The sequence below is a fragment of the Sapajus apella genome, unplaced genomic scaffold (genome assembly GCF_009761245.1).
Source record: "Sapajus apella isolate SASKATOON/1434 unplaced genomic scaffold, GSC_monkey_1.0 scaffold5, whole genome shotgun sequence".
In the NCBI taxonomy this organism is placed as follows: domain Eukaryota; kingdom Metazoa; phylum Chordata; class Mammalia; order Primates; family Cebidae; genus Sapajus; species Sapajus apella.
The window spans coordinates 37,510,900-37,533,695 of record NW_022436945.1 but is presented as its reverse complement, the minus strand read 5'-3'; the positions used below and the strand labels follow the sequence as shown (position 1 = coordinate 37,533,695).

The 22,796-nt window shown below is 34.7% G+C and overlaps 1 protein-coding gene across 4 annotated transcripts in view; it reads right to left on the bottom strand.

The window, feature by feature from the left end:
* Positions 1-22,796, bottom strand: part of SLAIN2 (SLAIN motif family member 2) — an 81,917-nt gene that overhangs the window by 20,797 nt on the left and 38,324 nt on the right. The window contains exons 3-8 of one of the 4 annotated variants that reach the window (XM_032274120.1): positions 22,076-22,240; positions 20,048-20,209; positions 16,911-17,270; positions 15,775-15,912; positions 4,118-4,195; positions 3,306-3,965 (exon numbers count right to left, since the gene is read on the bottom strand). In XM_032274120.1, the coding sequence (XP_032130011.1) occupies positions 3,865-3,965; positions 4,118-4,195; positions 15,775-15,912; positions 16,911-17,270; positions 20,048-20,209; positions 22,076-22,240 (1,004 nt within the window). In that variant the 3' untranslated portion in view covers positions 3,306-3,864. Of the gene's footprint in view, positions 1-1,588; positions 3,966-4,117; positions 4,196-15,749; positions 15,913-16,910; positions 17,271-20,047; positions 20,210-22,075; positions 22,241-22,796 lie in introns of those variants that run through there. The other 3 variants (XM_032274118.1, XM_032274121.1, XM_032274119.1) reach the window with 3 other exon arrangements.

Genomic DNA, 22,796 nt, shown 5'->3' with positions numbered 1-22,796 from the left:
ATCTTTGACAAACATGAAAAAAAAACAGGGAAAGGATTCCCTATTTAATACATGGTGCTAGGAGAACGGGTTAGCCATATGCAGAAAATTGAAACTAGACCCCTTCCTTATACCTTATACAAAAATTAACTCAAGATAGATTAATGACTTTAATGTAAAACCCCACTCTATAAAAACCCTAGAAGAAAACCTAGGCAATACCATTCAGGACATAGGCATGGGTAAACGCTGCATGACAAAATGCAGAAAGCAATTGCAACAAAAGCAAAAACTGACAAACTGGATCTAATTAAACTAAAAAGCTTCTGCACAGCAAAAGAAACTATTAGCATGAACAGGCAACCTACAGAATGGGAGAAAATTTTTTGCAATCTATCCATCTGACAAAGGTCTAATATCCAGAGTCTACAAGGAACTTAAACAAATTTACAAGAAAAAAGCAACCCTATTAAAAAGTGAGCAAAGAACATAAACAGACACTTGTCAAAATAAGACATTCATGGGGCCAACAAACATGAAAAAAGGCTAAACATCATTAATCATTAGAGAAATGCAAATCAAAACCACAGTGAGATGAAATAATAATGACAATTATTAAAAAGTCAAGAAACAACAGATGCTGACAAGGCTGCAGGAAAAAAAGGGACAATTTTACACTGTTGGTGGGAGTGTAAATTAGTTCAACTGTTGTGGAAGACAGTGTGGTGATTCCTCAAAGAGCTAAAAGCAGAAATACCATTTGACCCAGCAAGTCCATTACTGTGTATATACTCAAAGGAATATAAATCACTCTTTTATAAAGACATATGCATGTGTACGTTCACTACAGCACTATTCACAATAGCAAGGACATAGAGTTAACCCAAATACCCATTAATGATAGACTGGATAAAGAAAATGTGGTACATATACACCATGGAATACAATGCAACCATAAAAAAGAATGAGTTCATGTCCTTTGCAGGGACACAGATGGAGTTGGAAGCTGTTATCCTCCATAAACTAATGCAGGAACAGAAAACCAAACACCACATGTTCTGACTTATAAGTGGGAGCTGAACAATAAGAACACATGGACACACTGGGGAAAACAACACACACTGGGGGCTATCACAGGCAGCAGGGGAAGGGACAGCATCAGGAAGAATAGCTAATGAATGCTGGGTTTAATCCCTAGGTGATGGGTTGATCTGTGCAACAAACCACCATGGCATACATTTACCTATGTAACAAACCTGCACAAACTGCACATGTACCCCAAAACTTAAAAATTGATGGAAAAAGAAAAGACATCTTATAAATAAGATCTTCTATAAATATGGTTTATTTCAACTTGAATATGTCAAAATATAATGAAAAGTATTAAAAAATTACCATTATTCCTTCTTAGTTACCCCTTTCCTTCTAAATAACTATAAAACAGGCAAAATATGAATTTCCTTCAAAATACAGAAGGAAAGAGGCAAAAACTTTCATGTTTGTTGGCTGCATGAATGTCTTCTTTTGAGAAGTGTCTGTTCATGTCCTTTGCCCACTTTTTCATGGAGTATTTAGAAGAGGCAACTAAGAAGGAATTAATATCCTCATATTTCTGCATTCACTTTGTCTAGTTAGTCTTCATTTTTTTCCCCCGGCTTGGTGAGGTCTCTGCCCTATTTACCTCCACTTCACTCAGTGCCTAACAATGGGGAATGAATAAATGAATAAAATCTTTCCCAAAGCAGTTTATATAGTCACTTCCATGAAATCTTAAAAACATACACTGGATTGTTTTCCTCAGAATAGGATGGGCTGGAAGAAACAAAAAAACTTGCAAAAAGGAAATGCAAAGAAGAACGTATCCAACCTTTTTTGACTTTAGCAGCATGACTATATTCGTTCAACAAATATTTATGGAGTGACTGTGTCAAGCAACACAGTTCTGACTTTCCATCTTCAAACACCTGCTACTACTAAATGCAATTAAAATCAAAGTGACTTTATTTCCAATTGTTAAGTAATCTTTTTCCTCTTCCCATGATCCTGTTAGCCTAAGATATACTAGCTCTCTAAAAAATCATACAGGTTCACCCCGAGGATGGATGAATTGATTTGTGTGCCGATTTATCACTTTTGGTCCATGTTTCTTAATTGGACATGTTTAATATGCCAAATGTACCTGTGAACAGACGGCCTCTGTCTCCTGCGTGCCTCGCATCTCTACAAGAGAAGAGACTTCTGCCAGTCAATACAGGCCCCACCCTCCCAAAGTCTTGACAGAGGAAACCAGAAAATCAATTTTAGCCTTGGATCCAAAAGATATTCTCCATTTCAGATTCATCAATAATTAAGGTAATATTTTAAATCTTACCTTATTCCTGTGTCCATTTCTCAACAGTTTAAAATTTATAAAGAGGTAGATAATGATAATGCCCATGTCACAATACCAACCAGAAAATATAGAAGTCTGGATCAAGTTAAATAAGGGATTGAACAAAACAGAACAGCACACCCAGTGCCCCTGTCCCCGTCCCCCCACCACTGAAGTCAACAAGACAACCAGATGCCAAGAATTCCAGGTCGTAACAGTTTTGTTTGGGCTTTCCTGTCATCTTATCATACAGGTGGCTAGTTTCACGGCTTAAAGTGATAATATAACCCCTATAAGCAAATTTTTAAAGATTCAGCCAGAAGTTATGATCAACAGAGCAACATGAAATCTTTAAGTAAAAATTTTAAATTATGTAAACCTACTTGATTCCAAAAACCATGATGAAGCAGCTTAAGGAGACAACCAACCAATAAAATTTATATAAACTTAAAATCTTCTACTTTTTTATTATGGTATAGTAATCTCCTGACCTAGTTTAGATACCACAGTGTTTTCAGGTACATGTTTTTATATGCCTCTCACCCCTCGCCGTGGAAGTACTCAAAAATATTGAGACATCTCAAAAAAAAAAAAAAAAAAAAAAAAAGCCTAAAGTTCCCACATAAGTTCATAAAAACCCCTTTCTATAATGGCCCCTATTAAGTCACCTTCTTCCCCATCAAATATAATCTATCCAGTCTATTATTAATATACCTGACCATGGCACCAAAAAACATTCATTGGAGGCCTATGGTCAACTTCTGATATTTAAAACACAAATATTCATACATCCTACTTTTTTATTTGCCTATTTGACTTTTCTTCAAATTCTATTATCTAGAACAATTCCTTACGTTATACTTAATCCAAAAAATCACTGTGAAAATATTTATAGTAATAAACTTGCCAAAACATCTACTATAGCACTTTTGTAACCATAACCAAATTGTTTTTCCAAAAAAATCTAATTCCTTCTTCCAGCGTAATTTTCTTTAGTGCTTTATCTCTGTTATATACTTTTGTTATTTATTGAGGTCTGAAGCTGTCAGAAAACCTACATGTTCTGGATTGGAAAAATATTTTTCCACATTTTATTTGTTTCATACCATTTCCTCTAAGGCCTCTGTTCTTATTGCTGCTGGTCTATCCAATCCCACTGTTTTCTCTCAATTCTACTTCCCTCTAGCTGCTCTGTCTAGCTGCCCATACATTCAGTGTCTTGGAACCAATACTGGATAGCTTTGATGTCCAACCTTCATGTATTTCTTCAACTCTCTATTATTATAAAAGCTACCACTCCATAAACATTCCAAATGTATCAGTTAGCCAAAACTTGTGATTTAACTTCAATTACCTTCTAATGTGGAAGTGCTCCCATTTTATCATACAGATGGATAAGTAAAACCAAAAATAGAAGTCTGCGGAAAAAACATCACCATACAGATAGTCTGACATTTGGTTCATTTTAAAGCACTTATGAAGTTCAGTTGGCATAAAGTTGAAACAATGACCTTTCATTTTAAGATGGTAAGAAAAATAAATTCTCTATCATTTACTCCTTTCAGAAAAGCAACCCAATACATACCTCTGCAGAAAATATTTCTTCTGAATTTATCTAAATAACAGAATAAATCCTCACATTTTATTATTTTTTTTAAAAAAAGACTAAAACGTATCTTACAGACACTACTGACTCAGTATGCCAAAAGGCTTAAGATTTAACTAGATAATGCTGAAATTTTAAACTGAGTAAGAGGCTGTAGTTACCTCTTTTTGTAGATGAAGTTTGAAGCAACTGTTTGGCTTTGAGGGAAGTGCGAGGCAAATTTTTCAGCCTTTGCGAAGCTGTTGAAAAATAAGGAACTGTAATATTTGCCTGGAAGTACAAGATAAAGGCTATAGCGTCTGTAAACTTGAATGTTTTCATACAAACTTGAAAATTTATCAAAGAGCAGAAGCCATAAGGAACAAATATGTTAGAATCCTAGAAGCAAAAGAATTTTAAAGTGATGCTTAGTGCATTAAGTTGGAAAGAAAAGGGAATAGAATATAAACTTTAAAAAATAGTTTCTTATAGATGAGAAAATATCTAATATGTCAATTGGTCAAAACATCAAAGAGAAAACAAACCACCACAAACATGCTAGGATACAAAGATAAAAGTGATGAACACAAGCACACAGTATAGAATTAAGTACAGCACTTGCTCAAAGCAAAAAAAAAAAAAAGCAGATTTTGGCAAAGCAGTTATTGTTAGATGAATTGCCCTGATGTGAAACCATAATCTCCATACTCAAAAAGGAGAAGAAAACTCAGAATCCAGCAGGTCCTTGGGGAGTCACAATCTAGTAGCTTTAATATATTCAGTATCATCTTGTAGAGTACAACTAATTTTTCACCTCACACTTTGGATAGTGCCATATCTACACTGTGCACATCTGTATGTAGGTGGGCAGCATTGCATGCAATGTTGGTGTGGGTTGAGGGGTTTCGAGGAGTCAGATCGTCTACCTTTTAAAGTTTTCAATGAGGAAAGTTTTAATTTTTTGTAAGATAAAAATTAAATAATCTCATCATCTGTTAATTGCACTGAAACTCAAAATTAGCAGGTAAGCAGGCAGCCCAGGGCCAGCCAGAGATAAAGTGGTTCCAATTTCTCCAATACACAATTACTATGGTTCTGACAGACTGATGAGTCTTGCACCTACCAGTGTATTTAAGTGGCTCTAAAATATTTTACTCTATTGATTTGAAAGTCAGACTTCCCATACCTTTAGAGTTTATGTGCAAAAAAAAAAAAAAAAAAAAAAAAAAACTCTCATCACTACAAATCTAGCCTAGCCAGATTGCATAAACATTACTGGGCTGATAAAGGGATACTTGATATATTATCAGAAAGAATGAAGACTTCTTGGCCAGGTGAGGTGGCTCACGCCTATAATTTCAGCACTTACAGGCCTTTGGGAGGCCAAGGCAGGAAGATTCACTTGAGCCTAGGCATTTAAAACCAGCCTGGGCAACACAGGGAGACTGTCTACGCAAAAAATAAAAATAAAATAAAGTAAAATAAAAAGCTAGGCATGGTGATATGCCTGTGGTCCTAGCTACTCAGGAGGCTGAAGTTGGAGGAGTGCTTGAGCCCAGGAGGTTGAGGCTGCAGGAGCTGTGACTGTACCACAGCAGTCCATTCAGCATGGTCAATAAAACAAGGCTCTATCTTAAAAAAAATTAAAAAATCCATTCCCTATATTGCTTAATTCTATCAAAACTGGAAAGCCATTCTTTCCTTACACATAATAAACTTTTAAAAAAGTAACAAATGTATTGATTTCAAATTTTATAGCACTCCAAACATTACTGTAGCTAAATAACATTTGTTATCGTCTTAAATATTGCTGGGCAAAAAAGCAAAAACTTACCCATATCTAAAAAAGTCAATTTTATAATGGGTTATCTGATTTTTTTTTTTTTTTTAAGACAGAATCTCGCTCTTGTCACCCAGGCTGGAGTGCAGTGGTGTGATCTTCGCTCACTGCAATCTCTGCCTCCTGGGTTCAAGTAATTCTCCTGCCTCAGCCTCCCATGTAGTTGGAATTACAGATGCCTGCCACCACTCCTGACTAATTTTTCTAATTTTAGTAGAGACAGAGTTTCCCATATTGGCTAGGCTGGTTTGGAACTCCTGACCTCAAGTGATCCATCCACCCGCAGCCTCTTCTGGAATTATAGTCAGGAGCCACTGTGCCCGGCCAATGGGTTATCTTATTTCTACTGCACAAAAATACAGGTAATTATCAGAGTACTTTTCATCTAAATTATTTACTCATATATGTTTTTAACCATTCATATTTTTATTCATTCATTCCCACACTCGTTCCTTTTTTTCAATTCATTCAAATAGTTTAATATCTGCTTTATTCCAGGTACTGTTTTAGGTATAATGTATTCAGAAGGCAACTAGATAGATACAGTTCCTACTCACATGAAACTAATATTCTAGGGAAGGGGAAATAGACAATGAGGCAGTAAAATATATGGCCTGCCAGATAGTGATAGCTGCTAAGGAGAAAATTAAGTAGAAAAGAGGGACAGGAAGGTGATTTAAGTTGCAATTATAAATAGAGTGATCAGGAAAGAGTTCCCTGAGATGACATGTGCACAGAGATCTGAAAGAAGACAGGAAGTAAGCTACACAGATATGAAAGGAAACCATTCCAGATAGAGGGAAAAACAATTGTAAAAGATAACCAAGATAGGAGCATGCCTTGTACGTCTGAAGAACAGATCGTAGGCCAGTTGTTGGGTGGAATAAATGAGGGCAAAAGGAAACCTACTGAACATACACTACAGTCCACAATATCTATTAACCATTGAAAAAAATTTTAATAAGGATTCAATGTTAAATAACATCTATAATGAACTCATCTGGAAGGATCCTATTTGAATTAACAGCTACGGTGAATCCAATGGAACCTACCCTATTATCCCTCAAGTTTCACATGTGATTGTAATAACGGTATCTACAGACAAGCAAAAACTGTGCTGGGAATCTGAAGAATCAGATTACACACAGAATCAGGCAGTAAACTCTAAATTCACCTGATACAGAAAGAATGAAATGAATGATTTTCCTAAAATACCAGAATTATATAATGTAACTCAAATCACAAAATCCAATGTTATTCTGAATTATCATAATTTGATCAGTTTTCTAAAGACAAACTCATTTTTAAATGACAAAGTGTAGTAGTTTAAGTGAAACTCCAAATCTTTTTAATAAGAGTTCAGTGTGTTAGCTGTTTGAAAATATTTATGGTTTAAAACTTTCTTTGGTTATTTTAATATTTACATAATTCCACTTTGCCAATATCCTACTGTGAGAAGCAAACACGCTAGTGCAAAACAATTGTTTCATGCTACCATTATAATGTCTTCCTCCACAAACCAGCCCTTAAAACATCTCTGTCAAAATACCATTTTCCAAGTCATTCTAGCTCAAAGTTTTCTTAGTTTAAATTCCATTTATTAATCTCTGGTCATTTCTTAAATCTATTGCTTCCTTTACATTCCTGCTGTCTCCTAAATAACCAAATTCAGGACTTCATCATATACTATTTTTGGATTCCAACCAGTGTCTTTTGTGGTCTCCCTATATTTAATCCTTTTCACTCTATTCACGTACATCAAGGGAAGGGTGGTGAAAAGTGCTGCCCACCTCCCCAAGAATAGGCAATTAAGTGGGTGTACCGTCTGTATGCAATTTACAAACAAAAATCAAACCAAGTTAGCATGCTTTCTATTATCATCATGCCCCAGCAATAATAATCAAATTTGTTTAAAAAAAAGCACTCCTCCCTGAAAAAAGGTGGTCTAAGCTATAAACAACTGTTGAATTTTAATGGCATACATGTAAGCTTTAAATTAGCACATTTTGTGACTTATCCTGTAATAAATAACCACACTTCACACAACAGTTAATTATGAAAATTCCCAATTATAGTCTTCTCCTTATAGTCTTCCCTGATACAGGTGGATTCAGCTACGTGCGTTCTTTTCAAGAGAAAGTTGGTAGCAATCTGAAATTATTCAAAATTACTTCAGCAAAGTGTGTGCCTCCAACCCTGTGGTACAATATATTATATTTAAGCACATTAGAAATAACAATGGTACAGTGATTTTAAAATCAATGAAAGGATTTTGAGTTGCCTCAATTCTGTCATTATATGGGACTATGAGCTTGTGTTTAAAATATTTTAACTGTGAAGACACTGAAAAATCATTAGACTTGATTCCTGAAAAACAAAGGCATGGAAAATGGGAATTTCTGGAATTTATTGTAAAATGAAAATTTAAGAATCTCTGCTGAACTTATTTTCTCTGTGTAGCAGTTGCTTCATGAGAAAAACTTTCAAAATTAAAATTTAAAAATAGTGTTCTTCCATCAAGTATGAGTAGAGATAGACTTATAAATCTGGCTATGGTGTACTGAGCCTCAATATTAAAAGATAAATTCTGAAGAAATTATTAAGTTTTCAAAAATGAAAGCTATACTATTCACCACTGTGACAGATCAATATGTAAAAATGTTTTTCCTTTTTAAAAAAATGATCAATAACTTCAAATTATTAACCCACTATCTTTTTTTGTATTGCAATGTTGATTTTATCGTTTACTTTTTACTAATAGTTATAAAATACAGTTTCAATAGAAGAATATTTTCACTGCCTGCATTTTTTCCTGGCCATTAGTACTATTAACTCATTTCATTTCATGATTAAAAATAATAGTTTCATATATAAGAGGATGTTAAAATCTAGCTTCTCCAGGTGCTAAATAGTAAGTAAGCATAGCCTCTGTGAATGAAGATTAATTACTGCTTGGTAAAATACCCCATTGTCCCATGTTCTCATTTTTGTTTAAATCTTTTATTGCGTACAAGTTTTAGAGTCATTTGGGAGGCCGAGGTGGGAGGATCACTTGAGGTGAGGAGTTCGAGACCAGTCTGGCCAATACATGGTGAAACCCCATCTCTACTAAAAATACAAAAAATTAGCTGGGTGTGGTGGTGTACGCTTGTAGTCCCAGCTACTGAGAGGGAGGCTGAGGCAGGAGAATTGCTGGAACCCAGGAGGCAGAGGTTGCAGTGAGCTGAGATTGCGCCACTGCATTCCAGGCTAGGAGACAGTCTCTGACTCTGTCCCAAAAAAAAAAAAAAAAAAAAAATCATCCAGATCTCATCACTTCCTCATTTGCTATCTGTGTCTTCAGATCTTCATTTCTTGCCTAAATTATGCAATAGTAGCTTAAGTGGTTTCTGGTCTCACTTCATTGAATCTATTCTCCACACTTATATGAGAGTGAACTTTCTAAGAAACGACCTTGAATAAAAACCTACTACGGTTCCTCCCACTTATAGGAGGAAATTCAAACTCCTATGATATTTAGAACTCTTACAGCCTGTCCTTTCTCTATAGCTCTCATCCTTCATCATTGCACCTGCTCCCTCACCCATAATGCACTCTACACTTTAGTTATACAAAACATTATATTCAGGCTGCCATTCTCAAAACTTTTCATTACTGATCCCACTGCTGGGAAAACCTGTACCTCCTTTCTTTGTTGGCAACTCATGTAAGCTCCTTCTGAGCTGGCTGAGATCTCTTTTAATATCTTTCCTGAAAATTCCTTCACACCGCTGGATTTAATCTCTGTCCTCTCTTCCCACAGAGGTTCCTGCTTATCACTCCCTGCTACTAGAAGAAATGGGCTGTCTTATTAACATTTATATTCCCAGTGCTGGAAATATAACATATACCCAATAATATCTACTGAATAATTAAGGAACACATAAGTGACTGACAACTGGATAAAATCCAGAGCTCTACACTAAGCATTCAAGGTCCACCACAGTCAGGGTCTAACTCACTGGTTCTCAAACTTGAATGTGCCCCAGAACCAGCTGAAATGCTTCTAAAATACAGAATCTGGGTCTCTATCCAAAGTGCATTCAATCAAAATTTCCAGGGGTAAAGTCCAGAAAAACTGCATTTATAAAGCGTCCTGTGGTTAGATAACTGAGCCAACATCATTATACTACTTAAACAGATGTTCTATAAATGTTTCACTCACCCTTAGATTAGCACATTACACATATTAATCATAACTTATTTCAATTTGTGTTGCAAAATTATATATAATTCAAGTGTAATCTAATGTTGTGATAGTAAATGAAATCTGCATGGGAATTCCTTCCTCATGGGTCTCATAACAAGCTAGCTATGCATAAGCTGACAATTGCCCTGGATCGTCTCCTTCTGTAGAATGTTGATTCTACATGCCTTTTCTCTGGGGTATACTCTATATTCCATGCAAAAATATTTTTCTGTTTAGTTAAATGTAAGCAAATGGATAATATTACACTGAATTATTTTACTCTTCTGTGGTAATTCACAAAATACTTACAGTTCGATCTCAAATCATGCTCTGATAGTCATTCAAGAATGTTTTCCCAAATGTGCTCATTTACAATTAGGTCAGCATGATGTCATCCAAACAATGAGGAGGAAATAGGAGACTCAGGGAGGAGCTGGGAAAACGGAGGAATCTGGCCTTGCTTTTACCACTTTCCTAGTTATATGGCCTTGTACAATTCACATAAATTATATGAATCTCTGCTCCCTTTCTATAAAATAAATGATTTGTGAGGTTTAAATGAGGTAATATATATGAAAGTACTTTAAACATTTCCAAAAAAATAACAAAATTTGGGTATTATTTTTAAAATCAGTAGGTTGGGAGATTTTTCTCCCTTCCCTTATTTCTCCACCAATTATTCCTATGATGTTCTGAAAACTAAACTTTCTGCTAAACCTGTGCTCTAACAGTCTTAGAAAGCAAGGTATTATTAGCCTTTTGAAAAACTGTCTCTGGCAAACACTACTTCCTTTAATTGATGAAACTAAGAAACTGACACGTATCCATGACCTCTGCAATGCTCTGGTTTTCTTAAACTTTTTAAGTTATATTTTCCAGATATAAAAGTCAAAAACGCCTGGCAATAGTTATAAAAATGAAAATATGTTAGAACTCTCATAAAACTCATATTTGAATGCCAGCATCCACAATAATGCAGCCACAGCAAATAAGCATATAAAAACAGTGATTGGCATAGTAACAAGGCAAAAGAAGTGATCCCTTAGGTGGAAGTAACAGCAACCTTGCAAAGTTAGGTTCATGCAGACCAGCAAGTAAGAACCAAAGTTTCACCACTTAAGAACTGAAAAAGTAAATACTTAAAACAAAATGCAACATCTATTACACTAACAACTGAAATTTACCCCAAAAATACAAAATACCAATTCATGTATAAAGTATATAAAGCTTATTGTAATTGTACATAATTATATATCAAAATTAAAAGGCTATTATGAAAAATATGTATACTAATTAAAAGAATGCTTACATATTTTCATGTACCAATTATATTTATGAAATTTCACGATAAATCAGTAACACTTTTTTTGTTTCATGTTAACTTTCAACAAAGTTTTAAACATTTTAAAGTAAACTCTACTAAGTTTTAAACTTGCTATTATTTTGAATTTACTACTTTCCAAATACATTTTTGAGAATAGTACACCAAATAAATGTGACATTTTAAGTTTTACTACAGCTACAAATATAAACAAGTACATACAATTGAAAAAAAGATGGTACCTTACTTTCTCTTCTGCCTATATGTTCAAATATTTAAATACACCATTATGAAACTGCTCATGTGTTTTCCACTTAAAATGAAATCAATGATTAGAATCCCATTATGTTTTCCCTATATATATTCCTTAATTATCAACTTCTTGGGAAAAAGGAAAAGTAATTCACCTCCAGAAAAAATTATAGGGTATCAACAGACGATTATAATTACACAATGGTAATTCTACCACTAGAGAAGGCAAGCAATCAGTATGAAGTTTATTCTATTAACATTTTTATTCTAGGTTCCCAACCTTTTCTTTTTTCTTCTATTTTTGAGCAGAATTATTTTTCACTGTTTGGCCATGTATCACATAAAGTTTTGAGAAATTAAGAACATAAAAATTCAAACTAAATATGAAAGAATCTTTGAAAGCCAAGTATAAACACTGTTTTATATAATTTGTTCATATGCTGTAAAAGCATGGCTTATAATATATGTAACTTTTATTACTTAACCTTCTTACTAATTTACAATTTTTCTTTCCTTATATATTAACATTGTGGGTGTCTTTTTGCATCAACCAAATGTGTCAGGGGAAAAAAAAGGCCAGAAACAGGATGTTCTCAAGTGTCAAATTAACTTAATTTGAAGGCACAAAACGTATCACTTACCATTTCAAAGATAAAACTCAAATTCTATCCTTCCTTTCATTTCAAGTGTTTTGTGAATTTCTGTTTTCTATACAATTTGTTAGTACCACAATGAGTATTATAATGGCACTCTCTTTTTTTTTTTTTTTTGAGACGGAGTTTCACTCATGTTACTCAGGCTGGAGTGCAATGGCGCGATCTCGGCTCACCGCAACCTCCGCCTCCTGGGTTCAGGCAATTCTCCTGCCTCAGCCTCCTGAGTAGCTGGGATTACAGGCACGCACCACCATGCCCAGCTAATTTTTTTTTGTATTTTTAGTAGAGACGGGGTTTCACCATGTTGACCAGGATGGTCTCGATCTCTTGACCTCGTGATCCACCCGCCTCGGCCTCCCAAAGTGCTGGGATTACAGGCTTGAGCCACCGCACCCGGCCTATAATGGCACTCTTAATTACAGAGTTTACAATATCAGATATGACTTGGAGTACTAAGTTTAAAATGTAATTTGCTACAAAACAGGTTTTAGCATATATCTAGCTGAATCAATGTGGTATACAAATCTCTAGGTAACAATTTTCCACAATGCTTTAAATGTTAGAATTTTAAATCTTAGGGAAAATGGAAATTATACTTCCAGATCATTTTTATACTGTGGTCTAAACCATAGATGTGGCAAATGTCACTAAATTTGGACTCTCACCTAGTGAGATACAGTGCTCAAGCTGAATCAACATGTGTTTAACGTGGTAATAATTGTACCTCCTTCACAGACTTGTTCTAAGGATCAAATAAGATTATGCAACTAAATACAGTATAATATAAATTTCTGTTATATAAGTAATATACTCAACTGGTAAATAAGGAAAATTTGTTAACATATCACAGAAGTCATTCTGATTCAAATACGGTTTTTTTCCTAGCTTGATTTTTGCTATTTTTCAACAGACTAGAGTGCAGCAGCATAACTGTGGCTCACAGCAGCTTCAAACTCCTGGGCTCAAGCAATCCTTCCACCTTGGCCTCTTAAGAAGCTGGGACTATAGACATGTGACATCATGCCTGGCTAATTTTTTTTAAAAAGTTTTTTTTTTAAGAGACGGGGATCTTGTGTTGCTCAGGTTGGTCTCAAACTCCTGCTAGTCTGTTGATTTTTGAGCCACCAAGAAAAAGCAGCTTAACATGAAGTACATGAAGTCAACTAAATACAACAGGGCCAAGGAAGAGTGCAAAGAAATTAAATTAGCTAGGCATGGTGGCACACGCCTGTGGTCCCAGCTACTTGGGAGGCTGGGATAGCAGGGTCACTTGAGCTCAAGAAGGTGAGGCTGCAGTGAGCCATGATTGTGCCACTTCACTCCAGCCTGGTGACAGAGTGAGACCCTGTCTCAATGTAAAAAAAGGAAAAAAAAAAAAAAGATAAAAATGAAAAAAGGATTAAATACCTTCAAATTTTTAATTGCTTAATAAACAAGTTATAAGTGAACAGTCAATAAACTCTTATTTGTATCAATTCTTCTTCATAGCCTTGAGAAAATGAAAGAACATAACACAGCTATCACTTCAACCACTGATAGTAATATGTCACAAGGATTTGAGAGAATATGCATCCACTGTGTCCCTACAAAGTGCTGAGTGAATAAGCAACCCTTGTGTCCCTACAAGGACCCGAGTGAATATGCATCCTTTGTGTATCACAGCTCATATACAGGACTGATGTGAGCTGTGAAACACACGGGATGAATACTGAGTGTTTATAAGATCATAAAAATAACTGTAATCATTTATTTAAAACTGTTTTGACTACATGCTCAAATCTATCCTAGTTAAAAAGCAGTAATTTTTTTTTTTTTTTTTTTTTTTTTGAGACAGAGTCTCGGTCTGTCACCAGGCTGGAGTACAGTGGCACAATCTTGACTCACTGCTACCTCCGCCTCCCTGGTTCAAGCAATTCTCCTGCCTCAGCCTCCCGAGTAGCTGGGACTACAGGTGTGTACCACCACGGCCAGCTAATTTTCGTATTTGTAGTAGAGATGGGATTTTACCACATTGGCCAGAATGGTCTTGGTCTCCTGACCTCGTGATCCGCCTGCCCTGGCCTCCCAAAATGCTAGGTTTACAGGTGTGTGCCACCACGCCTGGCCAAAAAGCAGTAATTTTTTGAAAGTGTTCCATTCTTTTAAAATCACCTTGTACATTTATATACACAATACTCATTTACCTTCACATCACTACTTCTTGGTTCAGTTTGGCTATTTTGTCCTGGACGTTCTTACTGTGTGATTCTCTCTAATCTTTGTCTATGTTGCAAATGTTTCCTTAATTCAACAGTGTCAGCCTTTCCTTTCCATCACATTACCTTCAAATCTTTCTTTAAAAATGAAGTTCTGTACCCCCTAGGGTATTTATTAAGGATTTAACATGCCTTTAACTGTGCTAGTATCATTACTGTCTTTATTAATGCTTTCAAAGAAAGCTGTTTGGGTTTTCTAAGAAAGCTGCTTGGGTTTTCAGTGGTATGCTCCAGTACTATTTCCCCCATCCCCCACCATCTATCACTGTTATTGTGTAATACTGCAGAATGTGAGGTTTTTAAAGAATGTATATTTTGTGCTACAGCAGATGTGCCTGTATTCGCTTATCGTACTACTTGCCACAAAATAACAACTCAAGTATTTATTACAAACCATAGCTGAATTAAAAACACTGTCACATCCAGGGGTTAGTTTCCATCCAATGACCAAAACTTATTAAAAATTATAATCTACATGTGTTTTTTCTACTATAGTTCTAAAATTCACCTCCTCTGTTTAAGAGTTTAAACTCTAAGAATGTTTTTTCTGAAAGATAATTTAAATAAAAAAGTCCTGACCAATTCTTAAAAAGTGATGGTTTCTGGCAATTTATCTCAAATTTTAATCTGTAAGTAGGATGATGATTATGGATTAATTTGACATACATATTGATTCAATATTGTATTTTTCATTAAAATAGCCTTAGCAGGCACAGAAAATTAAATCAAAACTAGAAATTTTAACTCAACAGATGCAGAAATAAAACAAGGGCATCCAAGAGTTCTCCTGGTATACTTCCGTTCTGGAAAGAAAAGAACAACTTCAACAATCCAACTTTGATAACAGATTTAATATACTACAGGTTTAAACAATGACTTGATTATTTTGAGTGTGACTCAAAAATTATGTAATAATCAAACTTTCAGGTGTTTTTAAAGTGGAGGTTATTAAAGAAAATTTAAGTACTTACGAAGGGACATGGATTTTGGATACACTGGTATTTCCTCTTCTAATAGTTATATGCAGAAGCTACACCTACTTTTTTAATAGTTACACTTTGCTTATTTTAAAATTCTGGAGAGAACAAAGTTTTTTATAGATATACGTACTGGCAGAATCAAGTATCCTACATAGAAAATTTAAAACTGTAATATAACTTTATCATCCAGCAACTAATAAACACTAAATTTTACTACAGCTATAGTTTAAAAAATTTTTCAGCACAAAACAAAATTTTCATTTCTCTTTAAATAATTGATACATGAAAGCAGAAGAAGGATACTTACTGGCTGAAGCCTGAGGTTGCATGCGAGGTATTCCTCCATTTGGCACTTGAAAATTTGAGTCACTTCTGCTGCTTTTCACTGAGTCAACTTGTGTATTAGATGTTCGGGACAGGTTTGGAAGACTGCGTCTTAGTTTTTCTGCAATAGAATTGTAATTAAAAATTTTTTAAAAAATCAAATCATTCTTTCAGATGGAGAAAATTAAAATATTAATTAGCATTGAAAAATTATATTGTTTAACATTTTTATTTTTATTTTGAGATGTAGTCTCTGTTGCCAGGCTGAAGTGCAGTGGTACAATCTCGGCTTACTACAACCTCCACCTCCCAGGTTCAAGCAATTCTCCTCCATCAGCCTCCGGAGTAGCTGGGACTATAGGCGTGCACTACCAAGCTCAACTAATTTTTGTATTCTTAGTATAGACAGGGTTTCAACACGTTGGCTAGGACAATCTCAATCTCTTGACCTTGTGATCCACCCGCCTCGGCCTCCCAAAGTGCTGGGATTACCGGCATGGGCCACCACGCCAGGCGAAATATTCTGTTTATTTTAGATGAGAAAACAAGTAGGACTTGTCTTATTTAAAAAACAAAACAAAACAAAACAAAACAAAAACTCAATCTAGGATCTGTAAGTGGGTAGAATAAGAGAACCCTTAAAGATAACCACAAATCATATATTTAAATCAAAATCTAAATACAAATAACTTCATAAGAAAACAAAGCAAAAATAACATAATCAAGTAAAATGAAATTCACTTTCTCCTTTATTCTTGTAATGATTCACTATTAATAAAATAGTAAACTTTACTAAACTCTTGATTTACTTATCTGAAATACAAAAGCTTGGCAAAAATTGTATTACTTTCATAATAAAATACAAAGGACACTTTAAAAAAAAAACCACGGTGTTGCTCTGTTGCCCAGATTGGAGTGCAGTGGTGTGATCATAGCTCACCGTAGCTTCGAATTCCTGAACTCAACCAATTCTCCAGCCTCAGCCTCCTAAGTTGCTAGGACTATGGATGCACATCACCATGCCCAGCCAATTAATTTCTTCCTAGAGATGGGGTCTTGCTATGTTGTTGCACAGGCTAGCAGAAACTATCTAATTAACAGTAAAATATGCTGTTTTACCTTCATTTTTAACATTGCTTGTCTGTAAATCTGTGGGATGGCCTTGAAGTGAAAGGCGAGGTTGCTGTAAGCGGCTAATCATAGGCTGTGGGGACACTCTACTATATTCTATTCCCCGAGCAGGAGATCGTGAACGAGGTGAATTTCTGGGTGACTGCTTAGGTGACGGTCGAGGTGAATTGCGTGGTGATGGTGAAAACCTGTTAACAGCAGGGTATACTGCATGATGCATATTGTCATCTTCATCATCTAAACTTTGTGCATCAAGTTCCTGATCACTAAAAGTACCCCGTCTTGTAGAATTGCAAGAAGAACCAGAACTGCGCCGAGACGTGGTGGCTGCATATTCTTGCCGGAGACCTGGCAACAATGAATGTTATTTATTTAAATTATATTTTTAGACATTTAAATATTTTTAAAGTAAAAGATTATCACTGAGCAATTCGAATAGGGTGTAAAGTGTTTAAAAAAAAAAAAAAAAAAAAACTCCCTTTCTGCTTTTAGACATCCTCCCATATAAGGATGCATAAACCACATCTGAAGGTTATTTTTAAATTAAATGAAATCCCATAAACCACTGCCCAATTTCCAGATTTCTTCTTAAATCTGAAATCTGTCTCACATGGTAGAATCATAAATTTAAAAATATGTCTACCCCTAAAGATAGTAATCCAAATTTGAGAGTAATATTAAAGGAATATTTAGGGGAAACAATTACCATCCAACCAGTGGAAAAGAATACATATGTGAGTAAATAAAACTCCTTGGATACTTAATTATTGAAGTAATCTTACTCATGAAAAGGATAAAGTAGCAAACAAACACCTAACCCACTTTTAGGAATTCAGTACTTGGGCACAAAGGAAATCTTGATTGCTTCATTACTCAAGAGACTTCAATTTTTATTGTTTTAAGCTTGTTTTCAAGCTTAAATTCTAAGTCTTCAAGTAAGAATTTTCAAAGAATTCTCCTATATAGCTTGATACCTTCAAAAATACCCCAGCAACCCTGGGGGTACTTCAAGGAGTATAGATGCTTCTAGAACAACAGAAAAAAAGTTGATATGGAACATATTCAATGAGGAAACAAACTGCAATGCAGAAGTATAGAATTTAGGTAATACTCTCAGCACGTCCTGCTAACTATTGGCACTCTAGTCAAAAACATCTGTTATAAAGTGGTATTCAAATCCTTAAGTCCTGCATTCACACACAGAAAGTGCTATTATTAACATGGTTCATCAAACTAGTAGATGAGAATTACCCTAAGGTATCTTTAAAACTATAAATTCCTAGAGTTCACTTAGCCCTTCATTCAGTTTGGGAACCAAAATAGCAACCAACAAGTTACTTAGTGACTAGTTATAGCCAACGTGGCACTAAAGCCACCTAACAAAAGACAACAGACCAGTGAAAAGAGCACTGTTAGAAAAGAAAAATCCAGTTCCCGATGTAGGCTCTCCTAACAAGTGGATCCTAAGGAAGTCACAATCACTATAGGATCTTGCATTTTTCATCTTAAAAATGAAAGACCTTGACCAGGCAACTGCCTAAATCTGTAATTCTACATTTCTAATTATTACAAAAAACAATGCTGTAAAAAGGAAAATCATCTCTATTGGGGGGGGAGGAGGGGAAGCTGTAGTTTTCAAGGAAGTATCACATATATTTTTATTATTATTTTTATTCACCAGGAAAATAAATATTCATGAATGTGAATGGCTTAGAAAAAATTATTAAAACAAGACTAAAATTTCTATTGTTACCAAAACACAATACAAAACCAAGAGCAAAGATCTGGTTGAGCTTGTAACAAGATACTGGAATCTAAAAAGCCAGGGTTCAAAGAAATGAGAGAATTATTCTAAGGTATAGAGTTAGGCAGCATTCTTTATTTTTTCACATCCACAACAATAACCAGACCCTAACCAGCTGACAATACCACGGTCTCAGTGAGGAGTTAATTAAAATTACAGAAGAAAAGAGTACTATGCTATTAGGTTGTAGGGTTAAATAAAGCAAGCACTAAGTCCTTCTATCTTTCTAGGGGAAGTGAATCAGCACAGGAAGAAACACTCTAGTTTCTTAAAATGCTACAGCTTGATAAAGCTTACTACATATTTAAAGAGAACCTATTATATACACAGACAACAGAAAGTTTTTGAACTAAATCTTAGCAATGCTTCATTACCCTCAGCCAACTGTCAAGACTCTAAAATATGTATTTCAAGGATTCTTTTCATTGTAAAGGTTAAAGAGATTACTTTAGAGAAATGTTTTACTTCATAGTTAAGCAGATGGTATCTCCTAATGAAATGCATAGGCAAGAATAACTACTTTCAGATGATGACCAGGGCAAGTAGCCATGAACCCTCTAAAAAGTATTAAAAATTCTGTGCATATGTACATTTTGGTGATAAAAGGAGTCATAATTTTTATAGGAGTCTCAAAGGTATCTGCCACCTAAAGTTTCCATGGTTCACTCTGCAACATACCATCACATGCTTCATTTAATTTAATGTCACAATTCCAATTTTCTCCTAAAGGTCTTTTTTATAGTTTATACCATGTATTCTCAAGTGAGGAGATATTTATTCCCAAGAGGGCAAAAACTGGTTCTTGGGGTGCAAAAAAATTCTTAGCTGTCATAATTGTATATGGCCCTCATAGTACTTAAACAGATATAGTGTATATATTGTGGTATTAAGATTTCATGGGGAGTGGGGGTGAAAAGGAAAAAAAGTTTTTTAAAAGGCTCCTTAGGGGAGCAACTAAAAAGAAAAAATTGAGAAACGCTGGTTTACACTAAAGAACACAGGGTGATAGATAACAATTACGAGTGACTGCCAGTGCAGAGTAACATGCAGAGAATGAATACCAGTCACAGGAGCAGAGCAGCATAAATGCTATTCTTTGTCCCTCATGCAGCATAACTGCTCTATGTAAAAATGGACTCTGAAAACAAGTTAATGAATAAACATGTACATATGTTGACTAAGCCTCTGCAATGTCTACGGCAACATTTCTACTTTCACTACATTACTATCCCCATGACACTTTAAGACATTTTAAATACACAACAAAATTATGCAATAGTAAAAAAAATCTCAACTTTCAACAATTAATTAGAATACTTACTTTCTTCCTGCATCCGGGCTAGAATCTGTACATCAGTTACATCATTTAGCTTATAATTGGATCCAATTGAATCTTCATCTAATTCTGAAGCACTTAACTCACTATCTATAGAGGACTGAGGACTGAGTGGAGGATTTCTGTCTGATGAGCTTTTCAAGTTACCTTTAAAAAAAGAAAAAAATTCACACTTTGGTAGAGCAACTATTGAATAAATGCCTACTGCAATTAACTTGATATTATATCCGTTGATTTAATTCATTCTCGTTCTGCCTTTTCTCCTTAAAAAATTCCCCTGAAATTAGAAATTGACCTCCTTAAGAAAAATGAGGTTTATTGAGAACCTATTATATACACTAATACATACTACTTTACATGCTATGGCATAAATACAAAACATCTTTTCATCTAAGTATAACTTATCTATTCTCTTATTTAACAATTCATCTTTCAACACCGTGCCTGGCAAGTAACTGGTGTTCAGTAACTATATGTTAAGGATTTCAACTTGCACAAGATAGCCAATCAAACTGCTCTATAAATAGATGAGTTTGTGATGTAGTGTTTTCTTCTCCCAAATTCACAGTCATAAACAAACACCATCATCTTTTCCCTGAATAAAAGCATCTACTTTTTTTAAACAAGAAAACTATAATTTGAAGAAAATTAGATTCCTTAGAGATTTAGGAACAAAGACCATGAGGCTTGTTTCTCCTACATTATGCCATGTTTACAAAATTCCTTTGCTAAATTACTAATGAGGATCTAAGGGGTTCTCTAAAGTTTAGTAGTGAAGCATAAAACATGGGATAAAAAAAAAAAAAGACTAGATTTATAAAAAGTGCTTTATCATTCTATGCAACAATCCTGCATGTTCCTTACATCTACCCCAGAACCTAAAATGCAATAAAATATATATATATTATTTTTAAAAAGTACTTTATCATTATAAACCAAAAGTTAGACAGTAAGCAGGCCAGAGAAATAAAGAATACACACATCCAAAAAAAATCTAACTTGTTTCTAATGAAATACTTTCATCAGTTCATCAAATTTTACTAAATAATAAAATCCCAACACTGGCATTAATATTTCTAATACAGATTTATCTGAAACACTTGTTTGCCAGAATTCTCCACCATAACAGTCAGCTCCAACATGAAAAGTATGTAAGGAGAGCAAGAAAAATAAAAAATAATTCATCTTCACACTATTAATGAAAGAATAGCAGAGTACACATGACAGGAAAAGTTCTACAAGGTCAGGTTCAAATAATGCCTGAATCAAATTACTTATTTTAAACAAATATTGCAGGTTAAACTTTTTAACATATTGTCTTAGTTCGAAGTAAGTGGCAAATAACAACCTATATACTAAGCAAAGAGCAGGATCATTAGACTACGGAGTGCACAGGTCAAAATTTGAGATGGTTAACCTTAATTTTTAAGGAAGTTATAATAGTCATAAAAACAGCTGCAGTGACAATAAGGGTAAATTAATGGGTGAATTCTTGAAGAGTAAGCTACACAGTAACAGTCTCACACACAGAACCAGAGCAGAACATTCTTTCCCTGGTTTACAGCCATCTGGCGTTCCCACATCATTTACTGCCCCTCCTACTTTTTTGGTATTTCACATCTAACCTTATATTATTATTTAGCTGCAGTATCCAAGTTTATTAAAATTCCTAAACAGAGGTTTTAACTCTAGTTTTTACAACCCAAGAAGGCTGCTCAATAAGGTCTATTGATTAAAAGAATCACATTTGTAACCCCATTTAATTAAGCCAGACTTAAAAACTTTCACATACATGCTAAAGAAAATTTATGTATTTAACACACTGGCTTATGTTTACACCCTTGGTGCCTAATATAGTACCTGGTGCAAAGTTGCTCCGCAATAATATTTTCTTTAACCAGTTAAAGGTTTCATAAATAAAATGAACTTGAACTGCAGATGAATGTTATTTTCTGGTACAGTACAGTAAGTTGAAAAACATTCCTTAATGACTCTATATCATTTCCTCCTTACCTGAATTTCCAGGAAGTATAAGCTGTTTGACTATAGGAGGTCGCACTGGGGTTGAGGATGGAGAATTGAAGCCACTGCTGTATGGGCTACTGGCATTTGGACTGTAAGGACTTGTGTAACTCACAGAGTTGAAAGGATTATTATATAAATTCTGCCTCTTGAGAGCTGCATTAATGAGAAGGGGGAAATCAAATTTAATAACTGAGAAAAAGTTAACATTTCATTTCTAAAGTTTTCCTATTAGAAAAATCAAATCATTATCTATCTCAATTTAAATGAAGAAATATTCTTATGGTAGTGAGGGAAAAATATAATAATCCCAACAAACTGCTTCCATTAACTTAAATTGGGTATGCAAATAAAATGGGAGTCACACCAAACAACAAAAATAATATACAAAGAGTAACTCCTAAGCAGATTATTGGTCACTTAATTCACTTCTACCATGTTGGAAAGCTTATTCTTTGATACTTGCTGTATCAATCCTGAATGACCTTTAAAAATAAATCAAACATAAAAGCACACTTATGTTTTCTCATTTTCCTGTAACAAATGTATTACTTTTTATTTAAAAAAATAGTTTTTGGGCCAGGCATGGTGACTCATGCCTGTAATTCCAGCACTCTGGCAGGCTGAGGTGGGCAGATCACTTGACATCAGGAGCTTGATACCAGCCTGGCCAACATGGTAAAACCCCATCTCTACTTAAAAAAAAAAAAAA